A 26,490-nucleotide genomic window follows, 5' to 3' on the forward strand; every position below is an offset into this window, starting at 1 on the left:
ATACAGGACTCTTTTAACAAGAACTGTTCGAGATCAACTCATCGCTACTGGTTATCGTGCGAAAAGACCATTTCAAAGACTTTTGCTAACGAACAGACACACAGTTTTCCGTATCCAATGTAGTGCAGAGCTCGCCAAAGTTGGAAATTAGCATCGCGGAGGAAGATCCAATGTTCAAATGGAATTCGGTTCATCTTCCTTGCCCCAATTGTAGCCCGGATTTGAACCATATCGAGCATATTTGGGACACTATTGGGCGGAAAATGCGTGAAAGGACACCCCAGTTCAAACACGTCATGAAATAAACAATGCCCTTCATCAGAAATGGTTGCTGCTTCCTTAGCAACAAATTAGTCGATTTATGGCAGGAATCAGAAGACGTTTAGATGCGGTTTGAATGGAGGCTGCGCACAAAGTACTAATTCTTTGGCGTATAACGATCAACCATGATGTGAACAGTCATCTGAAGGTTTATTTTGAAATGTCTGACATTGTAAAGTTCGACTACAGTAAAAGTTGTAAAATGCATTTTTTTGTTCTCCTTGTCATCAATTTCAGTATGACATTTTGAGGGGGTTTCCAAACTATCAAAACAAAATGATTGACGTGATTGACGTGAGGGAATGATACTCTGGACAACCCCATTAGGGAATTGACGGCTTGAAGCCGTCTTTCCCCAAAAAATGTCCATAAAATGCCAAATAAAACTATTCAAATATCAATACATTTTACTTATAATTTTGTTTTAAACTTTTCCTATTTTTCTAGATTACTCTAATTATTAACTTGGATTATCATTTCTCCAACTGAAGGTCAGTGGTTCTCTCCTAACACTTCAGCTTTCTCCAACAATAAAAACAGACTTTCATGAAATAGCACATCAGTCCTGAAAGTGGCTATAAACACCAATCAATCAAACAAATATGACTGTAAAAAAGTTCCAAAACTCTCTCTATATATATAGCTAGTTTCCCTGTAAAGCATTCAAAACAATACATTAGCATTATATTGGAGTTTTTTTCTCTCTGATACTCGGCATATTAACTATGAGGCAATCCAACATATCTTTAATGTATTTCATTATAAACAGGACAAATAAAAATGCATATCACATAATATACAATATAGTAATGACTAGCACTAAAACCAAAGTTATACTTTATAGTTATTTCATGTAAAAGTATGGAAAATACAGTTGTGAAACTATTAACCAGTTTTCTTCAAGTCAAGAAGTATATTTTTTGAACGTTTTCATCAATATATTATGATGTTACTATGGCAATATGGCAATGTTATAGGTTACAAAAGGTGCCAAAAAGTGAAAACGACTTCTTAGTTCTAAAATAAACATTTGAGGAATGTGTTTCAGAAATGATAATATCTAACTTCAATATAATGCTCCAAGTAAGTTATTTCTATCAATTCAGCTAAAAGCTTGACATATGTTTTAAAAATGATTTATTTAGAAATAAAAGACAGTAGTTTGATGATTTGGAGCTTTCTTGACTATTTCCATGTATTAAATTGATTGATTGTTGGTAGCTTAACGTCTATTTTATGCAGTGAACATTGATACAATAATAATACACAAAATCTGCTTTCTCCGGCAGATAACTTTATCAAGAAAAATCATTCCCCAGTTTTATTCCAAATAAAAGGTTTTATTTCATTCTACTTTATTGGACGTGGGTAGGAATAATGTGCACTAAATATAATTTAAATAAACATAAGATCTATTTCAACCTTATTTGAATACAACTATGTAGCTTAATAATACAAATATTCATTAAGTAGTTTGTATATAACTAAATAAAATGTTAAATCTGTGATGAAGTTTAAAGGGAATATCAATATAATTAAGAATTGAATGCTTCTTTTTGTAAATTTATTGGGGTGTAAAAGCGTTGACCGAAGTACATTTTGTAATCCGCGCTTCATTCTAAAAATGTGCGCACGGTCAGCGCTTTTACAACCTTATAAAGTTACAAAAAGAAGCATTCAATACTTATAATTACATTTTTTAGCTATGATCATGAAAACACGAATTTTAAATATTTATTTTTTTAATTCACCTGTGCACTTTATTGTTGGACCACGTGTTATCATGAATGAAAAGTTGTATCAAGCAATGCAACTGCTTACAGAATAACACGTGATGTGCAGTTAGCCAATCAGAATAAAGTATTATAATGAAACATACATCTAATGTAATTATTTGGGAATATAACACAGCATATGGATTGGATTTAGTTGTTATTCTTTAGTTTTGATGCTTCAATATACCGGTATACTATATCTATCATATGTAGTATACATCAAGTATAAAAAAGATAAGAATCTAAATTGTAAAATCTCTACATTTCATAAATGAAAAATTAAAGTATGGTTAGATTGAATCACAACCAGTTTTGTAATATGTTACATACAGAATAAGTCCAACATCATAATGCTATCATTTTTCTACAATGAAATAATTTTTCATTACATATTCATAAAATAATATACTCTTTGTTTTGAAGTCAAATAAATAAATAAAATTCTGAATAAAATTTTAAACAATATCTGTTTATACATATTCTACTAAAAAATTAGGTTTAAAACATCCTGGCATGCATGTTGGGATAATTTTGTTTTTAATGTATCACTTTTTCTCTTTGTTTACTGATTTATCTAAAATGGTTGGGCACATTCAGGACAAGAAGTGTATACAAAATGATTTTTTTTTATATCAATTTTTAAATAAAGTTTATTGTACTGACTTTAATAAAAAAAAAAATCAACTCCTTATATACATGTTTTTCAAAATATAAAAGGAATCTTCTTCTTCAAAGATAACTAAAACAAAACAATATTGTCACTACATTTGTTTGTTTTCACCTATTCCATGGCAAAAAATATATAAAGCTCTTCAGCATGCATTTAAAAAGCTCAATAAAGCAAAAATAAAAAGCTGCTTCTCTAATGCTTTGATTTCTTCCTGAAACCAGACTGCAGTACTAACAGTACCAATATTTCATTCAAAACGTAAATCTTTTGTTGCATCACATGGCTACATGAAATCTGGGTTAACTGGTAGTATTATTGCCTTTTCTAAGGACAAGCTGTGGGGAGGGTTTTCTGATAGTATAATTTCCTTTCCCAACATCAAGCCCTGGAGAGATTCCAGTCAGATGGCCATTTAAGTCATGATCTATCTTTTATAATCAGCAATTGTCAGGTTCACCGGAGCTTTCCTCATCATCAATTGGATCTAAAGGTTCACTAGTCAGCAGTAATCCATGGTCATATAAAATTGATGCTATGGCAATCTGCAAAATGAAAATGGAGAAAATAGTAATTAAATAAATTAAATGCAATATTAAAATTATACTAAAGGACATTTGATAAGAGCAGTTATGTGACACCTAAAATTGTAAAAATAGTAAACTTCTCCAATTGACCAGGTGAGCTTAAAAGTCAACAGGATCAATAAACATTAATTTGCCTTGTGATTGATTGATTGTTAGTGTTCATTGTCACTTTCAGCCCAATTGGCTATATGGTGGAAAGCAGTTTTTGTTGGTGGAGGAAGCTAGAGGAGAGCCAAGGGAGAACCATTAAAATTCAGCAGCAAAATGAAAATCCTAATTAATTAGGATTGGAGTTGAATGCAATGTGCAGGGGTTAGAACTTAAGTCAGAGTTGACAGGATGGGGATACAGTAGATAAGTATATTGACCACACTGTCACTGAAGCACCATTTCATTTTGATAAATAAAATTGAGAAAGAAAATGGGGAATGTGTCAAAGCGACAACAACCCGACCATAGAGAAGACAACAGCCGAAGGCCACCAATGGGTCTTCAATGTAGCGAGAAAGTATGCTTACAGTTATGTCTAAAAAAAAATGCCACCATTCTAGCCTTCTCTCACAATTTTTTCTAATGAAATCTTACTTTTTCATCCAATGTTCCTAAAGGAAGACTGTCAACAGCAACATACTCAGGATAGGAGTGGAGGAGGTACTCTACTGCAGGTCCAGCCTGAAAAATATAACAAATATGTATAGGGATACTTTCAACAGAGACATACTCAAGATAGGAGTAATTGAAGTACTCCATGCCCAGCCTTGTTTGAATTGGGGTTTGCTCATTGTTGAAGGCTGTAGTGACCTATAGCTGTTAGTTTCTGTGTCATTTAGTCTCTTGTGAAGGGTTGTCCTATTGGCAATCATACCACATCTTCTTTTTTATATATCCTGCTATGTGGTGCTTACAAATATCAGCTTCCTTAAGGAAATTCAGTTAGGGGATGATAATTTACAACCCATCACATATGCACTATTTTCATTTCTGTTATCTTTTTATTAGTATCCTTCAACATTCTATTCATGAATAGAAACCATTCCCAGTTTATCTTCAACAATGGTTTGTTGAGATAACAGATATGATTATAATAGTATATCTCTTATGGATAATTTGGGGGAAAGAAGTCCAAAGTTTTAAAAGAAGTTATGATAATGGTAAAATGATTAGTATTGTTACAAACTGTGATAGTTTTAAATATTAAAACTATGTAGATAAAGTGATTCCAAATATCAAATGGCTAACTATAGGTTTGTCACTAGTAATGTAGATAGGTATTTGCTCTTATACTTCTTTTTTAACTTACCTCTGCAGATATTTCTATATATTGTGGATCAGATCCATGGTAGAGACGAGAATTGTCAAGTGAATGATAAATCCTCACATCATCATCCTCTGTTAGTAACCTGGAAACGATATTAAACCATTTTCAAAGTTCACACAATTTTGAAAAAAAGGCCAAAACATAAAGTTTATATATTATATTGATTACCTGGCAGTTGTATAAAAGACTCATATTTCTGTCAGATTAAGAAAGGGTTCATGGTGCTTTGGTATAATAATAGGCATAACTTATATGTATACAAATATACTCATCAGATGACAGAGAAGTATCATACAGAGAATTTATCATCACAAAAATTTTGTTCCAAAATCGAATTTCAATTGATACAAAGGTTATGTTTTTCCAGACTTTACAAATAAGTATACTTCTTAACTTTTGAAGAGTAAAATACTATTACAGACTAACTATTTAGTACAATTTGTATAGTAGCAGATCTAATTTTTTTTGGCTTCTTCATAGTAAATTACATTCCACCTAACTTAAAAAAAATAATACCTAAGAACTCCTTTACGAATAATTTTGATCTGTGTATCAGGTTCCATCTCAGCTGTACCAACAACACAATTCTTACTTTTCTCCCATCGTTCTCCATCACCATGGACACTACAAGATTTTTCAGCTGAAATTAAAAAACGATTTTATTGAAAAACTATGACAGATCTCCCTCTTGGATAAAGTTTTCAGGATATCAACTGAATTTCAACATGAATGCAGAGTTAATCCCATTCTGGTCCACCAATGTTTAAAAATGTTATATGTTGTCTCAAAGAGAACTGCCTCCAGGAAGATAAGAATTTTTGGCTGTACACATATAAACTGAAACCTGAAAAACATTTTTATGTAGCTACAGATCTTACACTGACTAATGAAAAGAGTCAATAAAATAAATATATAGATTGTCCAAAGTCTATATAGTAAACTTTAATACCTTCAGACAGTACAGGTGGTAAGCTATCATGTATGTAATGTTTAGATAGCTGATCACAAGCTGAGTCCACTGGTGCGTAACTGATCAATTTTGTCATCAACTGCTGAATCTTACGTAAAAATACCTTTCTTTGGGGATTATCCTGAAAAATATATCAAAAGTTAATGCAGAAAAGATAATACATTTATAGAGAATAATTGTATCAGTACTTCTTATCTGGAATAACTTGTAGACTCATTGCATAGATGACAAATTATTTCGCAAAGAATATTATCCATATCTACTTTTAAGGTCTAACATTACAACCATTATTTTTCTAAGGTCTAAGGTTGGTAATTTAGTAAAAAACTAAGTCACTTTAAACAAAGTTCTTACGTTATCTGTTATGACTAAAAACATGTTTGTCAACCAGAGAAAAAATTGTGATATGTTACTGTAATTAGTACATCATTATTCAATTAAAACAAAATCTGCAAAGGCTAAAAAATCAAGAAGATCAGTGATATTTACAAAGGCCATAGGACAAAGGTCAAAAGTATGTAAATCTAAAAAAAAACTTGTATGTGATCTGCACCTTACAATACCAAACAAGTGATCACTTACTATATCAGAATTTGCTATTCCCATGACATCCATGTAATCTCTTGGAAGACCCTTTCTAAAGTCCACATCCTCTTCAATGGCAACTTGTAAGGCTCTTGGCATTAACTGAAATGCAATAAGTAATATTTAAACAGGTGTTAACTGAAACACAAAACATAACAGTTTAACAGGGGTTACCTGAAATGCAACAAATAAAACTAAAACAGATATACAAATTACCTATACTATAGACTATTTTCAAATTCATAAAATAGAGAATGAAAATGGGGAATGTGTCAAGTAGACAACAACCCAACCAAAGAACAGAAAACAGTTGAAGGCCACCCATGGATCTTCAATACAGCAAGAAAATCCTACACCCTCAGCTGTGCTTCAGCTAGCTCCTAAACAAAATTATGTACTTGTTCAGTGATAATGGACGTCATATGCCTTTTACTGTACATTTCTTAGATCCCAATGCTTTTATGTTATTACATTACAGCAAGAAACCATTGGGAAAACCAGTGTAACTCATTCATAGCACAACTCAAAATTGGTCTATTACTTGCTTCTTATACTGTAAAATATAGATTCCTTAATTCTACAACTTTGAATAAATTTTCAAAAAATTATTAATGTCAAATGAAAAATAAATTTTACCTTTTCCATAAGATCTCCCCAGGTATTTTTCTGGAAACAGGAAACAGTAATATGCAATGAATGTGTATCTTCTAAAGCTTTACCCTGTGAAAATAAAAAGGAGGGTCATCTATATTCTCAGTTTTATGTAATATTATTTCTCAATTCTTTTTCTTCAAGAGTAATGCTTACAAAGTGTAACAGGCATTCAAATGGATAAAGACTTTTAGTATGACCCTCAATCAATGGATAGAGAGGTACAACAAATATGAAATGACACCAAGTTCTAGTACCTACCTGATGAATTACTCCCCATGGAAAGTAAAACAGATCACCAGGTTCCAGTACCTACCTGATGAATTACTTCCCTTGGAAAGTAAAACAGATCACCAAGTTCTAGTACCTACCTGATGAATTACTCCCCATGGAAAGTAAAACAGATCACCAAGTTCTAGTACCTACCTGATGAATTACTCCCCATGGAAAGTAAAACAGATCACCAGGTTCCAGTACCTACCTGATGGATTACTTCCCTTGGAAAGTAAAACAGATCACCAAGTTCTAGTGGTTCTAGTACCTACCTGATGAATTACTCCCCATGGAAAGTAAAACAGATCACCAGGTTCCAGTACCTACCTGATGAATTACTCCCCATGGAAAGTAAAACAGATCACCAGGTTCCAGTACCTACCTGATGGATTACTTCCCTTGGAAAGTAAAACAGATCACCAGGTTCCAGTACCTACCTGATGGATTACTCCCCTAGGGAAGTAAAACAGATCACCAGATTCCAGTACCTACCTGAGAGATTACTCCCATTGGGAAGTATAACAGATCACAAGGTTCAAGTACCTACCTAATAGATTACTCCCTTTGGGAAGTATAACAGATCACCAGGTTCCAGTACACTTAATGGATTACTCCCCTTGAAAAGTATAAAAGATCACCAGGTTCCAGTACCTACCTAATGGATTACTCCCCTTGGAAAGTATAACAGATCACCAGGTTCTAGTACCTACCTGATGGATTACTCCCCTTGGAAAGTATAACAGATCACCAGGTTCTAGTACAACATCCAATATAGGTTCTCCTATATCATCCTCAGAAAAGTTACCTTAAATTATACAATATGATAATTATACCAAATTCTTTTTCTTACAGCAAAGTTTTAATTTACAACCACTAAGGCAAAAGTATTAAAAACAAGAATGTGTCCATAGTACATGGATGCCCCACTCACACTTTCATTTTCTATGTTCAGTGGACCATGAAATTGGGGTAAAAACTCAAATTTGGCATTAAAATTAGAAAGATTATATCATAAGGAACATGTGTCCTAAGTTTCTAGTTAATTGGACTTCAACTTCATCAAAAACTACCTTGACCAAAAACTGTAATCTGAAACGGGACAGACAGACGGACGAACAGACCAGAAAACATACTGCCCATAAATGGAACATAAAAATTAGTGCACAAGAAAGGAAAAGTAAATTCATACTGAAAGTGTTAAATGCATATTTTATATATGTAATTGTTAAATGAATTCAATAAATACATACCACTGGATGTTCTTGGCAATGTCTCTGCATCAGACCTGGAAAATAAACACATTCAATCTTATTTAACAAATCATTCATAGATTCAATCATGTAATACATTTTTTATGACTGAAACTTATATCATAACTTGTTTTTCAAGATTTCAAAATGTTCCAATATCTATTCTCCCATTAAGATATACTGAGGCTCTTATTAGGAGATTTAATGTTTAATTCAAGTAGCTATGGTTTTACCCACTACTCGGAAGGGGACGATAAATTGCTGACCTGTGTGAAGAGAGAGCCATATCTCTTGCACCTAAAAGACACCCTTGCAGATTTCGAAAAAGAGTAGGCTAATGCTGCTACAAGGCAGCACTCGCACCGCAAAGTGGAAAGGGATTAATATAAGTTGCAAAACTTGTTTCCCAATCAACTATCAATATATATGATTAAATTAAACTAACCCACTACTAGGGAAAGCAAAACACTGAATAATTGTCTGTAATGTATTACAATACCAACCTAGGGCTATACAATCGCCAGTATTTTTTGCCTTCTAATTGTAGAATAAATGCTTCTATATCATCATAATGTGGAGCAAAGCCTTGTGTTCCAGGTGGTGTCAAATACCTAAAGCAAAAATCATTATTATATAAAATAAATATATCAGTCTTAGATGAATAGTTTTTTTTTATTAGTTGTTATTGGCTTTGAACTAGGTGTCAGTAACTGTTGTGGGGATGTATAAGTACTCTACCAATTCCAAAATGATTTTTTGTAAGGGTATCAATCTGATGAGTTAAGCCCTTTTCAACTGATTTTGATAGTTTGTTCTTATGTTGAACTGTTACACCACTTGTGGTGCACCTTCAAACTAGTTTAACCCCACCACATTCTGTTTGTGCATGTCCTTAGTCAGGACCCTGTAATTCAGTGGTTGTTGTTTTTTGTTGTTTATCATATTTGTTTTACTTTTAACATATAACAGGCTGTTGTTTTATTGTTTGAATTGTTTTACATTTGCCATTTTGGGGCCTTTTATTGCTGACAATGCAGTATGGGTTTAACTCATTGTTGAAGGCCCTACAATGAGCTATAGTTGTTTATTTTTGTGTCTTTTGGTCTCTTGTGGAGAGTTGACTCATTGGCATTCATACCACATCTTGTTCTTATATACTAAATCTTATGATACATAGCTTTATTATTTATAATAAGGAAGTAAAATATAATGCAAATATTATCATGGCAAACAATAAGCTTTTTGAAATTTAATTTCAGGTCAATTATACAAAAAAATATTTATTATAATTCCTTACATACTTCCTCACTGTAGGAAAATATAACAGCAAAGTTCTGTCACAAAATACCAGATAAATGTAAGGACTTACACATTGGCTCCACAACAGCACCCAAAATATTCTTGTAAAACTGATAATAATTTCCAAACATTTCTGGAATATGTTTGAGGGTTTAACATTCTAACTGAGCAACCATTCTGTAAAATAAAGTTTTTAATTATCTATAAAATTATACAATAATAATAATAACATATAACTGTTCATATTGTATAAAGACTAAAAATAAATAGGTCTGTTTTCTGCCAAACACATATTTTTTAATGAAAGTTTACCTAAAGCATCATTAAAAATTCAGAGTTTTTTGGTTAAGCTCTGTTAAAGTCATGAAAATTTTCCTATATAGTATATGTAAAATATATAAAAAAATAAAATACAGGAGAAGTAAACAAGTAAATTGTTTTTTGTTGTTCTTTATTTTGGGGAGGAGGGCTTATGGACACTAGCTTCATGTTTCTGCTAATTCAATGTTACTTGATAGAAATCTATAGGAGGCACACATATGGCATAAATCTTAAGGCTATTCCAGAAAATATCAAACAGAATTTTTGGGGCAATTTAATTCAATTTTTGTTTGTTTAATGGTATCTGTTAAAAAGAATATTTGTCCATAGGGCACTATTCATCACACTCTCTATACATGATCTATAGGTCATTTTGAACCATGGAATCTGATTGTCCTAATTTGGCATTACATTCTTAAGAAAACATGTCCTAAGTTTCAAATTTCAGTTACCTGATAAAAATCCCATACAACAGGAGCATGGGCTCGTCCTGCAGGATTGTGAGTTTCTCGTTTTCCATCAGTGAATGTGGTCACATCTAAATTCACACCAAAGTGAATATTCTCCTGAAAAATATAATAATGCATTGTCATCAAAATGCTATTGATGAGATGTTGGTACATTCTTAGGATATAAATTCCAGCCGATTGCATTGAGTTGTGGATAAAGGTAATATCTTTGGTTAGCTTGCCTGCTAGCTGAACCATGAAGTCATTATTAGGTAAGGTAAAACTACCCTCCCTTAATAGTAGACTAGTCCAACAGATAACAATCTATCTGTCTGTAGGAATAGGCTACTATTAAACCAGGGTATAATAATGACTTCATGGTTCAGCTAGCAAGCAAGCTAACCAAAGATATTTACCTTTACCTACACACTCAATGCAATTGGCTGTAAAGAGATTGTGTTTGAGAAATACTCTAGAGGTTCATGCTTTGTTATGTAGCATTTAAATATTGGATCTATGTGTGATTTTATATTTGTAAAATAACCATTAATCAATTATCAGAACTAATCCCTATTGCAATAAAAAAACAGCTGCGCCATGAGCGCATGATACGCCTGTTGTCTTGTGTGTAAGGTTTATGCAATAATCATCAAAAGTTTCTGAGATACAGTGTGACATGTGAAAAAAAACCTTTTATAACGAAAAACTCAGTAACTCTAAAATAAAATTTTGAATCAAAACCAAAAAATATACAGATCTTAAGATTAATATAACAAAGAAGTGTGTAAAGTTTTAAGCAATAATCATAAATTGCTTTTGAGATATGGCGCGACATGTGAACGCCCCCATTTTTTTACACAAAAAACTCAATATCTCTAAAATAAAATTTTAAATCAAAACCAAAAAGTATACAGATCTTTAGATTAATATAACAAAGAAGTGTGTAAAAAAACCTCCCCTTTTTTACAAAATATTCAATAACTCAATTTTTTTTTTTTAAATCATTACCAAAAAGTATTCAGATCTTAAGATTAATATAACTAAGAAGTGTCTAAGTTTTAAGCAAAAATCATACATCATTTTTGGAATACAGTGTGACATGTGAAAAAACACCCCCCTGTTTTAGTTACAAAGTCCCATAACTCAGAAAGTTTTAATATTATTTTCCCCAAAAAGTATACCGATCATTTAACCATCATGAGAAACAACTATAATAAGTTTCATGAAATTTGGATAGGGCTTAAATTAAAATATTGTTTGTTTGCAGTTTACCGACCGACCCTTGAAAATCCTCCCGACTGTGAAAATTTTATTGGTTTATATTTGAAGAATTTTTTTTTAATACTTCTATTGACGCGATCCGGAACTTTGGGTCTTTTCCAGAAATGATTTAAAGTCTGGGTCAATTACACATTTCAAATTCGGTTTTTCTTAGCTTCCCGATAAGCGTTCATGTGACCATTTAATGATAAAGCACATGGAAATTGTTTATAGGTATCCATGAAGTCAAGGAGGAGTACTTAACGCTGTCGTCTCGTGTCAATTTTAAGACAAATAACAAACAAAAAAGTTTATTAGTAAACTGTTTATACAGATTCAGGCACATGTAATGATGTGTGATGATATCATTGACGATGATGCAGCGGATATTCATAACTGACTAGATAACCATTCTGTCTCAAACAAATCGGGTACAGAATCTGTGGAGCCTGACTTTATGGAACCAATTTCAGTGGTTAAATAATTCGACAGCAGCTTGAAGTATGGCATATTTTCTACAAATCGTTGTGAAGACGACAAAGATGAAACCACTCCTCCGTGACTTAAATCTTCATGGATATCTGTAAACACGCCTGTACAGAGGAAGGGCTCATTTGAAATGTTAATGGATATAGATCATTCCAAAACAATAAGAAGCAACCCTAACTACACAAAGATGTAGAGAAAATGAATGGTTAGCTTGAAAAATAAATATACTCTCTCTATATTAAATATATCTTCGATTGCAATGAGTATGCTCCTTTAGGATAAGGGGGGCTGCCCCACTCATTGCAATTATTCTCTTTCTTACAATATTAAATATACCCAAACTGTGTGGCCTGTGTGAATTCAATTAAAACATGTCCTTAGGAGCTATGCTGCCAATTTCTTTTATGCATTAATGGGGTGCTATGGATTTCACCCCAAACTTTAGATTTCTTTGGTTTTAATTAAAGCCTGGCAAAAATATAACCTTATCACATATAATTAAATATTGTTAGAAATATGAAAACAGTCGAATGTCTTAATACTTTTTTTTCAAGTTGCATTTTTTTCAATTTGAGGAAGATTCAATGGTTATTTTTTTTTTTATTAGAAATACACTCTTTAATACATTTTCTTATAAATCTTTAATATCTACATTTTTCTTATGAAAATACTCTACTTATGAAAACATTCTAGTCAAGAAGCATACATCTCTGAATAAATTTCTTTAAAACAGTTCTAGTCATAATGACATTCCTTGTTTATAAGTGTTCCAGTATTTAATAATTATACCATATTTTGTGTCATAAATTGGATAATGACACTATGTTAAAGTTTCAGTTTTGGTTAAAAAGTTTTTTATCTGAAAATGCCTGTTCATTTGATGTTGGTTTTCAGCATGTCCAGTGTTTGTTGTTTTAAAATGGTTTTTTTTCTTCACAAGAAACTTGGTTTAGTGTAACTGCTTGTTTAAACTGTATTTTAGCTGATAAAATAAAATATTTTTCCTACCTACCGACCCTTCAGTCTGAAGGTACAGTCGGAAAACTGCAAACAAAAATATTTTTAAGGTTGGCCTAGGTTGTTCTCAAGTGACGGAGTGACATGTTTACGCTGGACAGACGGACGCCATACATTTGTATACCATGATACGTCCCGTCAAAATTTTGACGGGCATATTAAATCAAAGTGATGGAAATCACTCATGGAAAGATTAGAAGAGTAGTTTGAATAATTTCATATTAAGGTATGGTGGAGGAAATGAACATTAATAAAACAGTATTGCTGAAAATTGCATTAACAGCAGGTCTTTTATAGAAGGAAACTTGCTTTTCCAGTATGAGGATAAAATGAGCTAAAATTAAATAATATGGGTCTCTTAATTTGCACAATTTTATTTAAACTGCTGTTTATATCTTATCGAAATTATGTTGCCAGTTCTGAACATGTTTCAAAAAAACAAAAAAAATTCAAATAAAAAATTCTTCTACAGTAAATGTTACAAACTATCCTTGTAAGACATAAATCTAGACCAACAGCTAAAAACTTTAAAGTGTCAACAAAAATAATCTAAAAATTTGTAAGGGTTCCGCGGAACCCTGTGTCTCGCCTACTTTTGCTGTTAATCACACACTCATCAAAAATGATGAAAAAAATCAATAAAATTATTCCTCTCGATACTATCTTTTGATTGTCAGAAGCTTCTGTCCAAGTTTGGTAAAAATCCAGGCTAGTTTAAGAATCTTAAAAATGTTTTAAATACTTTAACTGCAGACTGTATGTAATGTTAACTGGAAGAAAAACTAAGTCCATTTACAAGTAGAATACGGGAAAAATGGAATTTTATTTTTACAAAATTTACTTCTGGATACTATCTTCTGATCATAAACAAGCTTCTGGCCAAGTTTCTTACAATTCCAGGCTAGTTTAAGAAAGTTATTAAAATTTTAACAACTTTAACCACAGAGTGACTGTTATGTTTCCTGGCAGAAAAAACTAAGTCCATTTATAAGTAAAATACGGAAAAAATGGAATTTTATTTTTACAAAATTTACTTCTGGATACTATCTTATGAACATAAACAAGCTTCTGTCCAAGTTTCGTACAATTCAAGGATAGTTTAAGAAAGTTATTAAAATTTGAAAAACTTTAACCACAGAGTGAATATTTGTGGATGCCGCCGACGCCGACAGAATGTAGGATCACTATGTCTCTTTTTTGACTAAAGTCGAAGGCTCGACAAAAATGTTGTTTTGGGGCATTTTTTAAATTGAAACAGAGGTTATATGGCATTGAAGATTAAAAGTTTTAGAGTGCCTTATGATCAATTTTTGAAGTATTTTTCAACACAGGGCATTGAAAATGTACTTTTTCAATGTAAACCAATTAAAAAACTTATTTATTGAAATGTGGATTCTTTCTTGATTGCAAAAATATATATTCACTTCTAATAAAAATTCAAATGACTAAAATAGACATAATGATTGATGGGAAATAAACTAATAAAACAACGGTTTGTTATAATTAAAAGTTTAAAATTTTAAAATTGTTTCAAGCCAATTCCTGATAAAAAAAAAAAGTGAACTAATCAAAATTGTTGATTAGTTACAGATGATTATTGGAAATTTATCAAGTAAATTATAGGCCTAACTTGAATACCTTTTATATATTCATATTTGATATTTCATTTTTTTAAAGATCTTGTTAATCCATTAATCATTTATCTTTTAGATTTAACTTACAGAATCACTTTATGTAATGTAGATCAAAAGTAATTGGCAATAAATAAATCTATCATCCTTATAAATATCAAACATCTAATATACACATTTGTGTATTCAATCATGAGGTCAAATACTTGTGTATTAAGAATTAGATGTATATTGAGTGGTCTGTATAATTATGTAAGACTGAGTTTAGTAGGTAATGTGGTCAATTTGATTGGCAGTTTAGGAGGTGAGGCATTGTAATTTAAGGTCCACCTTGTCTCTGATTGTTTAGTGATAATGACAGTTGTCAATCATACTAGTTGAATCAATACCCACTTACCTAATCAAAATGTTTTTAAAAAAGCCTGCACATCAACACACCTTAATGACATACATTCTTGAATGAACTGCTCCAATAATATACCCATTTTTTTCAGTTTATATGTGTATTATGTGCACATACATGAGAACCATAGGGAACTATATTTCAGTGTAAATACATTTTGTAACAGTAGCTTACCTGTCCTGTTGTAAGGGAGGCTGGTGCCTAAGTAAAGATTTAGAACAAGTTCTAATCTTTCCAAAAACTCATGTAACAGTCATTTTTAATTATGTGATGTTCTAAATCTAAGTGGTTGGCTAAGTGGCAAGGTTGGCTAAGCAGTTCGTCTATAGTCTATAGTCTGTCAACACTGAGGTTGTGTGAGTTCCATTCCCATTTTGACCAGGTGCATTCAACTCTGATCGTAATTGACTAGGATTGTCGGTTTACCATGCCGTAGAGTGGTGGTTCTTGGCTTTTTTTTACTTACGGGGTCCCAACGCATATAGAGTTATACTAAACTATCCTGAACCCCAAACCTTACCCTAACCCATACTTAAACCTAACACAAGCTCTAACCATAAAACCTAACCCTAGCCTAAAACATCTCATAGCCTAACCATAAAAATGAATGAACTCTTACTCTAAAGTATGAGGACCCTTAAAGTAAAAGAAGAACTGTTGTGGATATGCTATAAACCAAGTGTTCTGAAATAGGTGTTAAACAACAATCATCAATATACCTGTCTTAAAATTTTATCTAATTCAGCAGTACTAAACCATCCATCATTATAATTCTCTAAATGTCTTCTAACTAACAAAGGTTTCCTCTCCCAAAGCTCTCTGAAATATATAAATACATTTGTTTTAATAAAAGGAGTATATCAAGTATATAATTTTTGTGTGAAATACAGATTTCAATTAAATTTGTGTATGGCTAAACAACTTATTTTTATAGTGGTGTAAAGCAACATGCATCAAAACAATTCTTTTCCATGAAAAAGTTTGACAAATATGGATATCTGTTTTGAATGAAATTTTGCTTTATATGTATGACCTTTTCCACTCTGGATGCAAAATGAAAATCTTCTACTGTTAATTCAGAAATTGTTGCCAGCATTTATTATTGTGATTTTGTCATTTTGGGCTAAAATGCGATTTTCATTTTTGCGATATTGTGGAGATCCTGTTGATTTCATTAAGGAATGACTGTAATATTTTTTCTGTCTATGAAGAAATAACATTAAAAATGTGGTGCACACCGAATAACGCACGTAGCGGGTTATTTAACAGTGTGCACCACATTTTTTATGTTATTTCGAATAGACAGAAAAAATATTACAGTCATTTCTTATAATTTAATTCTAAATTCCATTTTAAACCATAGAAAACCATGACAAAACATTGACTAGTTGTATACATACTTGAAGAACTTTTCAGGTTTGATTGGGTGAATAAGACACTCAAATATTTTCTTGGCTTCCTCCGTACTGTTGAACATGTAAGGCAAGTTATGGTCCCATACTCCTGTGTTGTTCTCGTCAGTAAAACTCATCACTTGTTCTATATCCTTAGAAACAGAGAAGACATGATTTATATAAATCATCATTATTAGTATTTTGATTTGGCTTTCAGAGTCTACAAGAATTATTTGGTACAGTACTATTAAGTATTAGTATATAGTTGTACTCAAAAGCACTGTACTCAAAAGTACTGCAACTCTTTTTTTCTTGATATGTTTGTTAAATCATTTAAAAAGATAGTTCCTATTGTTGTAGTGATTTTTACTGTACCAAATGTTATTCTACTGATCAAGAAAAAAAGGGGTTGATCAAGCACTGAATAATCCTAGATTATTGTGTATCACTGAACTAGTATATATATTTGTTTAGGGGCCAGCTGAAGGACACCTCCGGGTGTGGGAATTTCTTGCAGCATTGAAGACCTGTTGATGACCATTTGCTGTTGTCTGTTCTATGGTCGGGTTGTTGTCTCTTTGACACATTCCCCATTTCCATTCTCAATTTTAGTTCTTTGTCAGGAACCTGGTCAGTGATTAAAGTGAAGGTTTTGACTGGTGTGTTGACCTTGCTGAATGTATTAGTTATTGTTGTTTAAATACATGTCGAACAGATTTGATTATATGTTGTTATAATCTAAGTTTATGACTGGTGTTAAACTGGCCCAATGGTTTTGAGTGTCTGTTGCCTAACTGTGTAGTCTTATCTGCTGTATTGAACTTGTCCTATGGTTTTGAGTGTTTATCATTCATCTTTTTGTCTGTTGTCTATATTATTGTCCTATGGATTTGTTTGTAGTTATGTTTTGAAGTTCAAAGTCCTATTGCCTTATTTGTTTGTCTTTTCATGTTTTTGTCTGTCGTCTAATTTTTGTCCACCACTGAGATTTCAAAGTTTATTGTATAACTGTCTATTATTGCCTGTATTCTTGATCCTGTCCTATGGATTTGACTGTAAGTAAATTGTATATGTCTTTTTTGTGCAGTGCTTGGAACTTTCAATTCTTTATAATAACAAGAGTGCACACACTGAAATGTCTCGCCTTCTTTACTAATCATTGATATTCAGGGCTCACGCTACCAGGCGACTTGGGCGAAGAAGTCGCCTTCCCGACCCTCACTTCGCTTTCCCCGACCCCCAAAAGGGAAAACAAGTCGCCCTGTCCCTGACGATACTCGCTTTCAGTCGCTTCCGTCATCGGACATTTTCAATTTTTACCAAGTTGATGAAACATCAGTTTTTTATTGATAATTAAAGAAATTCAGACATAAACGATTCATTATCTTTAGAAAAGAGGTTGAAGCATTGTCTTCGCAGTGTGTAGCAGGTTATTTGATAAAAATACAACTTTTTATCACTTCGAGCATTTCTGCAAGGGTGCTTGTTTACTCGAAAACGTACATCAACCTATATTTCGGCGGCAAAATAAGTTTGTTACTTCATTTAAACGTGATAAAAGTTACCTCCAGTAAATGTTTAATACATTTATTGCATTAAAAACGTCATGTTCCTTTCCAAATAACTTGTCAAACATCGTTTATTTTGTAAATTTTCTTGCATTCGTCCGCCATTGACCGACTAAACTACGGATCTGAACCGGACCAGCTATGACCGAAATCCGTACTTTTACAATAATTACTACGGACGCACGAATGGAACAGCTGACAGAAGAATATTGATCCCAAAGGGGAAAATTACGCATTCCACACACATTAAGAGACTTTTGGTTACATCTAATTGATTGGTGTATATAATTCCCGATATTTTTTATGGATTGTTTCAAACTATTGATTAAAGTTGCTTACAGTAACTCTGAGACTATTATACTAATATCAATATATTATGGCCCAGCTTAATAACTTTTATATTTTTTTATGAGAACCAAACACTGAATTTCATACACAAGATAATTTTAAATTAAATTGTAATTGATATATTATAATTTCTTTACATTTTTTAAAATATTTTTTTTTTAGTGCTAGATATTTAGTTGTTAGTTTCTCACAAGAACCTTAGTAAAACTTAAACAACTTTTAATTTCAAATGTTACTTTAATTGTAATTGTAATTTTTTTACTCAGATATGAATTGAACAATATAAAAAGAACACTTTTTACATATTGCCCTTTATACTATTGTAAAATCCAAACATGGTAGCGCACCGCGCGAATAAGCACTTCTCTTTCAAATCTCACCACTTCTCCCTATCAGTTTCAAAAAGAGAAGTCACTTCTCCCTATAATTCTGAAGTAGTGTGAGCCCTGGATATTATGTTGATAGTCCTAAATATAAAGCTTTATTACAACTGTCACATAAACTAAACATAAACCAAGAAAAACTAAAAATTGACATTTGAATCATGAACATGAGGTCAAGGTCAGATGAACCATGCCAGGCAGGCATGTACAACTTACAATTCTTCCATACAACAAATATAGTTGACCTATTGCTTATAGCTTAAGAAACACACACCAAAACACAAACACTTAACACTGACTGACTGAGCAATGAACTGTGAAAATGAGGTCAAGGTCAAATAAAACCTATATATACATAAAGATCATAAAATATTTCCAAACATCAAATTTAGATGACCTATTGCATGTAGTACATGTAGTATTAGAAAAAAGACCGAAACTCAAAAACTTAACTTTGACCTCTGAACCATGAAAATGAAGTCAAGGTCAGATGACACCTGCCAGCTAGACATGTACACCTTACAATCATTCCATACACCAAATATAGTAGACCTATTGCATACAGTATAAGAAAAACAAACCAAAACACAAAATCTTAACTATAACCACTGAACCATGAAAATAAGGTCAAGGTCAGATGACACCTGCCAATTGGACATGTACACCTTACAGTGCTTCCATACATCGAATATACAAGATCTATTGCTTATAGTATCTCAGATATGAACTTGACCACCAAAACTTAACCTTGTTCACTGATCCATGAAATAAGGTCGAGGTCAAGTGAAAACTGTCTGATGGGCATGAGGACCTTGCAAGGTACGCACATACCAAATATAGTTATCCTATTACTTATAATAAGAGATTAATTAACATTACAAAAAATCTTAACTTTTTATTCAAGTAGTCACTGAACCATGAAAATTAGGTCAAAGACTTTGGACATGTGACTGACGGAAACTTCGTAACATGAGGCATCCATATACAAAGTATGAAGCATCCAGGTCTTCCACCTTCTAAAATATTAAGCTTTTAAGAAGTTAGCTAACGCCGCCGCCGGATCACTATCCCTATGTCGAGCTTTCTGCGACTCTGCTCGACAAAAATGGTGTTATCTTAAATAAATCTTAATATCTTAGGCGGTACAATAAGGTTACACATAACACTTTACCTCCATACTCTTGTCTTCTTTTCCAGTTTTCTTCTTTTTACTGGGCTCTGAGTCTCCATCTTCACGTTGTCTTTTCCCAGATTTCTCTGTACTCAAAGGCCTTGCAATTTGTAATGCAGCTACACCAAGATTTGGTGAAGATTTGGATTTAGGAGATGTTTTAATAATATTTAGAGAATTTTGTGATCCGGCATTTGTTGGTTTTTGACTCCTTGGAGGAAGGCCAATTCTAGCTGGCTTACTGATTGAAACTTTTGGCAAAGATGGTGTGTCATTGGTAGCACTGCCCACTACTGGAAAATTCAATTGTAATTACAAATCAAAATGAAAAAAAATAAATCTTATAGATATCTTATTTGTAATTGTAAAAGATTTTAAATATTAGGATTGTCACTGTGTCATTAGAGAATGTTAAACTGATAAATGTAGACATCATTGATATGTAATTTAATCAGCAGTGTTCATGCTAAGATTTCAAAGGGGCAGGGTGCCAATCCTGGAAAAGGACATTAACGTGTGATATGATAATATGAAAAGGGCATGTTTTAATAAAAATATTAATCAAACATTGTGTTTATTCATTGAATCACTGGTTATATATATACAAGAACAACATCATAAGCCCATATAAAACTCAATCTTTCTACTTTTTAGACTGAAAAACCTGTCAAGCACCTTGTCACACAAGTTTTCAAAGCATGCATTGCTTGGCACAGTTAAGCTTTATATATGCAGTATGTTTTGAAAGGTGTCCTGGTTCATTCTGTTTCTATGGTCACACTTTACAAGTTTTACCTAGGAAAGACCCTTTCTTCCTCTGATGTGCTTAAAGGCAATACAGCACTGAACAGCTGTGCTCAGTAAATATACAATGTTAGGAAATAGTGAACAGTGAAAATTTGTATTAAAAATAAATACAGAAAAAGATGACCGAGGCACCCTTCCAACCCTGCTACTAAGACCCTCTTTAATTTTCCCCATATTTTCAAAAGACCTAAACATATAAATTCTAAAACCAGAAGTATGTAGACATATTTAAGAATATCTTAAGTAGGTAACTCAATGCTAGGAAAAATAAGATTGATTTATTTTTCTTTATTTGTGTGTGCTCCTTCTTTGAAGGATTAAAAACAGTATGTAGAAGATGGTAAATTCGATTTTGTTATTTTTCGTATAAAAAAAGAGGGCATTCAAAGACAAAAAAGTCTGAATTTGCTATTTATTTTACAGAAAACATGTAAAACGATGTTTTTAACAAGTTGATTATGGTTTTTCGACTCTCTGTCAATTAGGTTTTCTCTATTAAACTACGGTAAACATTGCAAATTGTGCCCAAGTTGTCGTATGAACATTTCTTCAAAGACAAATGTTGACTGACCGATTCTTTTTAAATGAATTAATGTTGATGATCATTAATGACCCATCCGATAAACCGATTAGCTGCAACAACAGATTATGCCAAACGTTGTTTTGTTTGGGGTTGTTAACAAAGTCATAAACATGTCGCCAGGTAAAATTTAGTAATTGGCAGATCATATCAAAACGAACAAAATAATATGCAATCGATCTTCAAAAAAGGCAGGGCGCCCTGGAAACTGTAAAAAGGGCACAGGGCGGCAGGGTGGGCGGACCGCCCTGTGAAAACACCCTAGCTGGAACACTGATTAGCTTTCAATTTACTAACTTTGTACTATTACATTTGTTAAAAGTACCTGTTGTCTTTGGAGATCTTTTTCTAGTGACCATACCAGATGATGAAGTAACAGTCAACAGATCTGGGTTAGACTTGACACTGGTCAAGGTGACAGAATCTGAGTCCCCTGCTACACCTTGATCCTCCACCATCTTTAGGATTGATGGCCTAGATTTTGGGGTACCTCTCATACTTTGCCTTAAGCTACCACCTTTCAACACTTTCTGAAATAGATATGCACATCAAAATTTGATATCTTTAATAACTATGCAATGAAAATTTGTGTATATATGTCTTTTGATTGAGAGTTTAGCCAATTGATATTTTATAGTGTATCTTTCTATGTTGTGATGTTATACTATTTTTTTTAGGTAAGGGTGAAGGTTGGTACCTGATAAAACAACTAAACCCTCTGCATTTGTTTGCACCTGTCCTAAGTCAGGAACTTGATGTTCAGTGGTTGTGTTTGTTAATGTGGTTCAGAAGTGTTTCTGGTTTCTTGTTTTTATTTAGATTAGACCATTTGTTTTCTGGTTCGAATGGTAAAACACTAGTCAGTTTTAGGGCCCTTTATAGCTTGCTGTTTAGTGTGAGCCAAGGCTCTGCCTTAAAGACCGTACTTTTACAAATTGTGACTTGGATGGAGAGTTGTCTTATTGGCATTCATACAACATCTTCTTCTATTTACATATACCTGTATTTATCAATAATTTTCAAGAAACTATTCACATATGTTTAATTATAATTTAAATACAAATATTTACCAGAAGTTTTTTTCCTTTTGCACTCTTGCCATCATCAGTTTTTATAATTGGTGTACTAGAAGCTCTCCTTATGTTTCCTTTCTCTTCTTCATAACTCACTTTAGGGGTGTCCCCTTTTTCCTGTTTAAATGTAAAAGAGGAACAGTTTTTAGAATTACATTTGTGGGCCTATTCATATTTACATTTTTATAAAAGGGTAATAAAAGCAGCATGCTTTGATCTTCATTGGAAAACAATGTGTTCATAACAGACTTGGGGTAATTGTAATCTTTAATCAGCTGTAATTGATTAAATTTCTCTATATCTGAAGTGAGGTTAATATACAGATATATTTTTTTCTAAGACAAGTTTGTGCTAGTAGATGAATAAATGACCGGGAAGTCAATCTCACAGTAATAACTATAATATTGTAGTGATACAAATCAGTATACTCTGGTTGGTTATTAAATGTTGTATTGTTATATCATAGGCGGATCCAGGGGGCCCGGCCCCCCCCCTTTTGTGGGAAAAATTTGGTTGATTATATAGGGAATCACTGAAGCATGACTGGAGCAGGCCCCCCCCCCCCTCCCTTAGGAAAAGTTCTGGATCCGCCACTGTATATGTATAACCGACTTTAAATAAATCTTTTATGCTTTATGCTTATTTATGCTAAATATTTGTGTATAAATATAATTTCATACGTTTGAACGTAGTGAATTAGAGTGAAATTATTTTCGCTTGTCTTTTCATGATGTATCGGTGTCGTACTTATCATGTGGTCAGTTTCCCGCCGAAACGGGGGTTTTGGTCATTCAGCACAACAGCGCCAAAGCGAGAGGTTCTCTCTCATTTAACACTTGGTAAATTTTAATTTATTCAATTAGTCCCCCCTTTTTTAATCATTTATAAGATATATAGGATTGATAGGACTGGAGGGTTGTTTTTCTTTTTGGTATAATATTATATACATATGTGTTTTTGAATGTTCATGTGTAACATATTTAATAACACAGCAGCGGTGTTGTTGTGTAGTTTTGCACTTTAATTATGAGTTTTGTATTCTTTATACTTTCACAGTAAATGGTTTTTTAAAGGCATACATTATCATGGGGTGACGTACATGAGACTAGTATTATGTAGTGAAGTTTAATACAGAGTGAAGGTTGTATCAAGAGAACACAGTTACAGTTACATGTATATTTCATTCTATTCTACTATTCTAACAAGAGGCTGTCAAAACGACAGCAAACTGGATTTATTTACATTTATTTGTGTCCTGGCAATATCACAAGAACCATTACTGATGAATGGTGAAAGCGAAAATCATCAATATCAAATTTGACCTCCATTTTGTCATCAGTATCAACATTTTGAAATAATAATATTTGAAAAGCTTAGATTGAATGGTTCATGAGTAAATGCAACAACGTGAATGGAAACGCCATTTTACGATCTTTCAAGAACCATAACTCCTGAACGGTAAAAGTCAAAATCGTCATTATGGAACTTGACCTCTATTTTGTCATCAGTAACAACATATTAAAATTTCAAAAGCTTTGGTTGAATGGTTCATGAGAAAATGCACGAACACAACGGGAAACACCATTTTTCAATCTTTCAAGAGCCATAACTCCTGAACGGTAAAAGTCAAAATCGTCATTATTGAACTTGACCTCCATTTTGTCATCAGTAACAGCATATTAAAATTTCAGAAGCTTTGGTAGAACAGTTCATGCATAAATGCACGGACACGACTGGAAACTCCATTTTTTAATCTTTCAAGAACCATAACTCCTTAACGGTAAAAGTCAAAATCGTCATTATTGAACTTGACCTCCATTCTGTCCTCAGTAACAACATATTAAAATTTGGGAAGCTTTGGTAGAACAGTTCATGAGTAAATGCAAGGACACGACTGAAAACTCCTTTTTTCAATCTTTCAAGAACCATAACTCCTGAACGGTAAAAGTCAAAATCGTCATTATTGAACTTGACCTCCATTCTGTCCTCAGTAACAACATATTAAAATTTGGGAAGCTTTGGTAGAACAGTTCATGAGTAAATGCACGGACACGACTGAAAACTCCATTTTTCAATCTTTCAAGAACCATAACTCCTGAACGGTAAAAGTCAAAATCGCCATTATTGAACTTGACCTCCGTATAGTTGTCAGTAATAACATATTAAAATTTTAAAAGCTTTGGTTGAACGGTTCATGAGTTAATGCACGGACAACATTTGATTGCCGCCTTTCAAGAACCATAACTCCTGAACGGTAAAAGTCAAAATCGCCATTATTGAACTTGACCTTCGTATAGTTGTCAGTAATAACATATTAAAATTTTAAAAGCTTTAGTTGAACGGTTCATGAGTTAATGCACGGACAACATTTGATTGCCGCCCGCCCGCCCCACCCGCCCGCCCGCCGTACATCCCCAAATCAATAACCGACATTTTTGTCACAAAAATCCGGTTAATAATCAGTGATCTCAATGGATGAAAATTGAAAGATGGAGGAACTTTTACCATGACATCTTTTCGCATCTACATCATGTAGTATTTATTGAAGATGAATTAATAACAAGCGATTAGGAATGTTATTTTTCCCTCAATAATGTCTGTGTGTCTATAGATCGGTTACCATTCAAAAACATAGTTAGGTTAGTAGAAATCTCTGCAGCAGCACTACATGTTCAACACGGGAAAAAAAGGAAGTCCCTATAAAAAAAAATTTTAACAGCAGAAAACTGGGGTGTTCCCTGGAAACAAGAAATGCCCCCACTTTTCCTGACTAGTGTCAAACTGGTTGATGATACTAGGAAACAATTCTACTTATTTGGGTCAAAAAGGCTTCAAAAGCAACATAATTTCATAAATGGAACACGATTGTTTTTTTTTTTAATCTTGTTAAAAAAAAAGACCATTATTGATTATTCAGCATAACAGCAATTAGTACAAATAATTTTGACATCATCTTGAAAGGCTATTATATTTTTTTTCTTTGACGCCTTACATCGACGTCATAACACCAAACTCATATTTTCAGTTGGCCTTTGAGAGGAAATTTACTGCTTTATTAAATCAGATAAACGTTTTTAAAAAAGCAGTCGACAAGTTCCCGCCTCGGATGGAATTGTAACTTATTTTATTATTACTGTAGGGATTAATTGGAAATATTTTGCACAAACAAACACATAAAAGGTAAGAATTTTTATATATGCAAAAAAATTTAGCCTTCAATGAAAATTTTATGGCTAAATTGGGTCTCAAAGTTGAGGCATCACAGCAAAAATTTAAAATAGCCTTCCAAGACGTCATAATTATTTAGACTAAAAAGCAATATGAATAAGTATTGACAAAGTCTCCTGTGGACGAACTGGAAGTGGGACCGAAACGACCTGTGGACGAGCTGGTAATGTGGACGGAATGGTAGTGTGGCCGAGCTGGTAATGTGGCCGAAACGACCTGTGGACGAGGTGGTAATGTGGCCGAAACGACCTGTACGAAAGGCTCGTGTGGCTGAAACGTGTCGAAAGCGAGGATAAATTAGGTCTTTGATTTTGATGAATTCAATGACTGTAATCATAACACGTGTTTTATTACCTTACGTGAACGAAAAACAGAAAATGCAGACACTTTCTTCATTTTGAAATAGATATTATACTATGTTTAAATTTTCATTTCAACCCGCCATCCACATGGCTTTTTTGGAACGGAAGTTGTTACAAGGGTGAATCTATTATTTTGGGTGATATTTCTTTTCTTAAACCAACAACAATAAGCAATATTTTTGTATTGGAATTAAGTTTAACGTTTAAAATGAATGTAGCTTGGTACTATATAAATAATGAATATTTCTATGGAATTTTTGTGAGAGTTAGAAACATTTTTATTTTTAATATTGTAATCAAATCACCTATC

General features: G+C 32.8%; 1 protein-coding gene across 1 annotated transcript; it reads right to left on the bottom strand.

Moving 5' to 3' along the window:
• Positions 1 to 1,052: 1,052 nt before the first annotated feature.
• On the bottom strand, positions 1,053 to 26,301 carry LOC139514684 (ribosomal oxygenase 1-like). The gene is made up of 18 exons (XM_071304187.1): positions 26,173 to 26,301; positions 22,588 to 22,707; positions 21,843 to 22,047; positions 20,131 to 20,423; positions 16,667 to 16,812; positions 15,986 to 16,085; positions 10,470 to 10,583; positions 9,767 to 9,873; positions 8,901 to 9,008; positions 8,398 to 8,432; positions 7,858 to 7,952; positions 6,860 to 6,943; positions 6,221 to 6,325; positions 5,618 to 5,759; positions 5,185 to 5,308; positions 4,651 to 4,750; positions 3,936 to 4,022; positions 1,053 to 3,308 (listed from the first exon to the last, which is right to left on the bottom strand). The coding sequence occupies exons 1-18, from the start codon at positions 26,212 to 26,214 to the stop codon at positions 3,204 to 3,206; spliced, it is 2,112 nt and encodes a 703-aa protein (XP_071160288.1). The 5' UTR covers positions 26,215 to 26,301; the 3' UTR covers positions 1,053 to 3,203.
• Positions 26,302 to 26,490: the final 189 nt, after the last annotated feature.

This window comes from Mytilus edulis, chromosome 3 (assembly GCF_963676685.1).
Source record: "Mytilus edulis chromosome 3, xbMytEdul2.2, whole genome shotgun sequence".
NCBI classification, from domain to species: Eukaryota; Metazoa; Mollusca; class Bivalvia; order Mytilida; family Mytilidae; genus Mytilus; species Mytilus edulis.

Coding starts and splice junctions, on each gene's coding strand:
- LOC139514684 (XM_071304187.1), bottom strand. CDS start 26,214: ATGAAGAAAGTGTCTGCATTTTCTGTTTTTCGTTCACGTAAG. Junction 20,424..21,842: donor AAGATCTCCAAAGACAACAG/GTACTTTTAACA, acceptor TGAATTTTCCAG/TAGTGGGCAGTGCTACCAAT. Junction 4,023..4,650: donor ATATAGAAATATCTGCAGAG/GTAAGTTAAAAA, acceptor TATATTTTTCAG/GCTGGACCTGCAGTAGAGTA.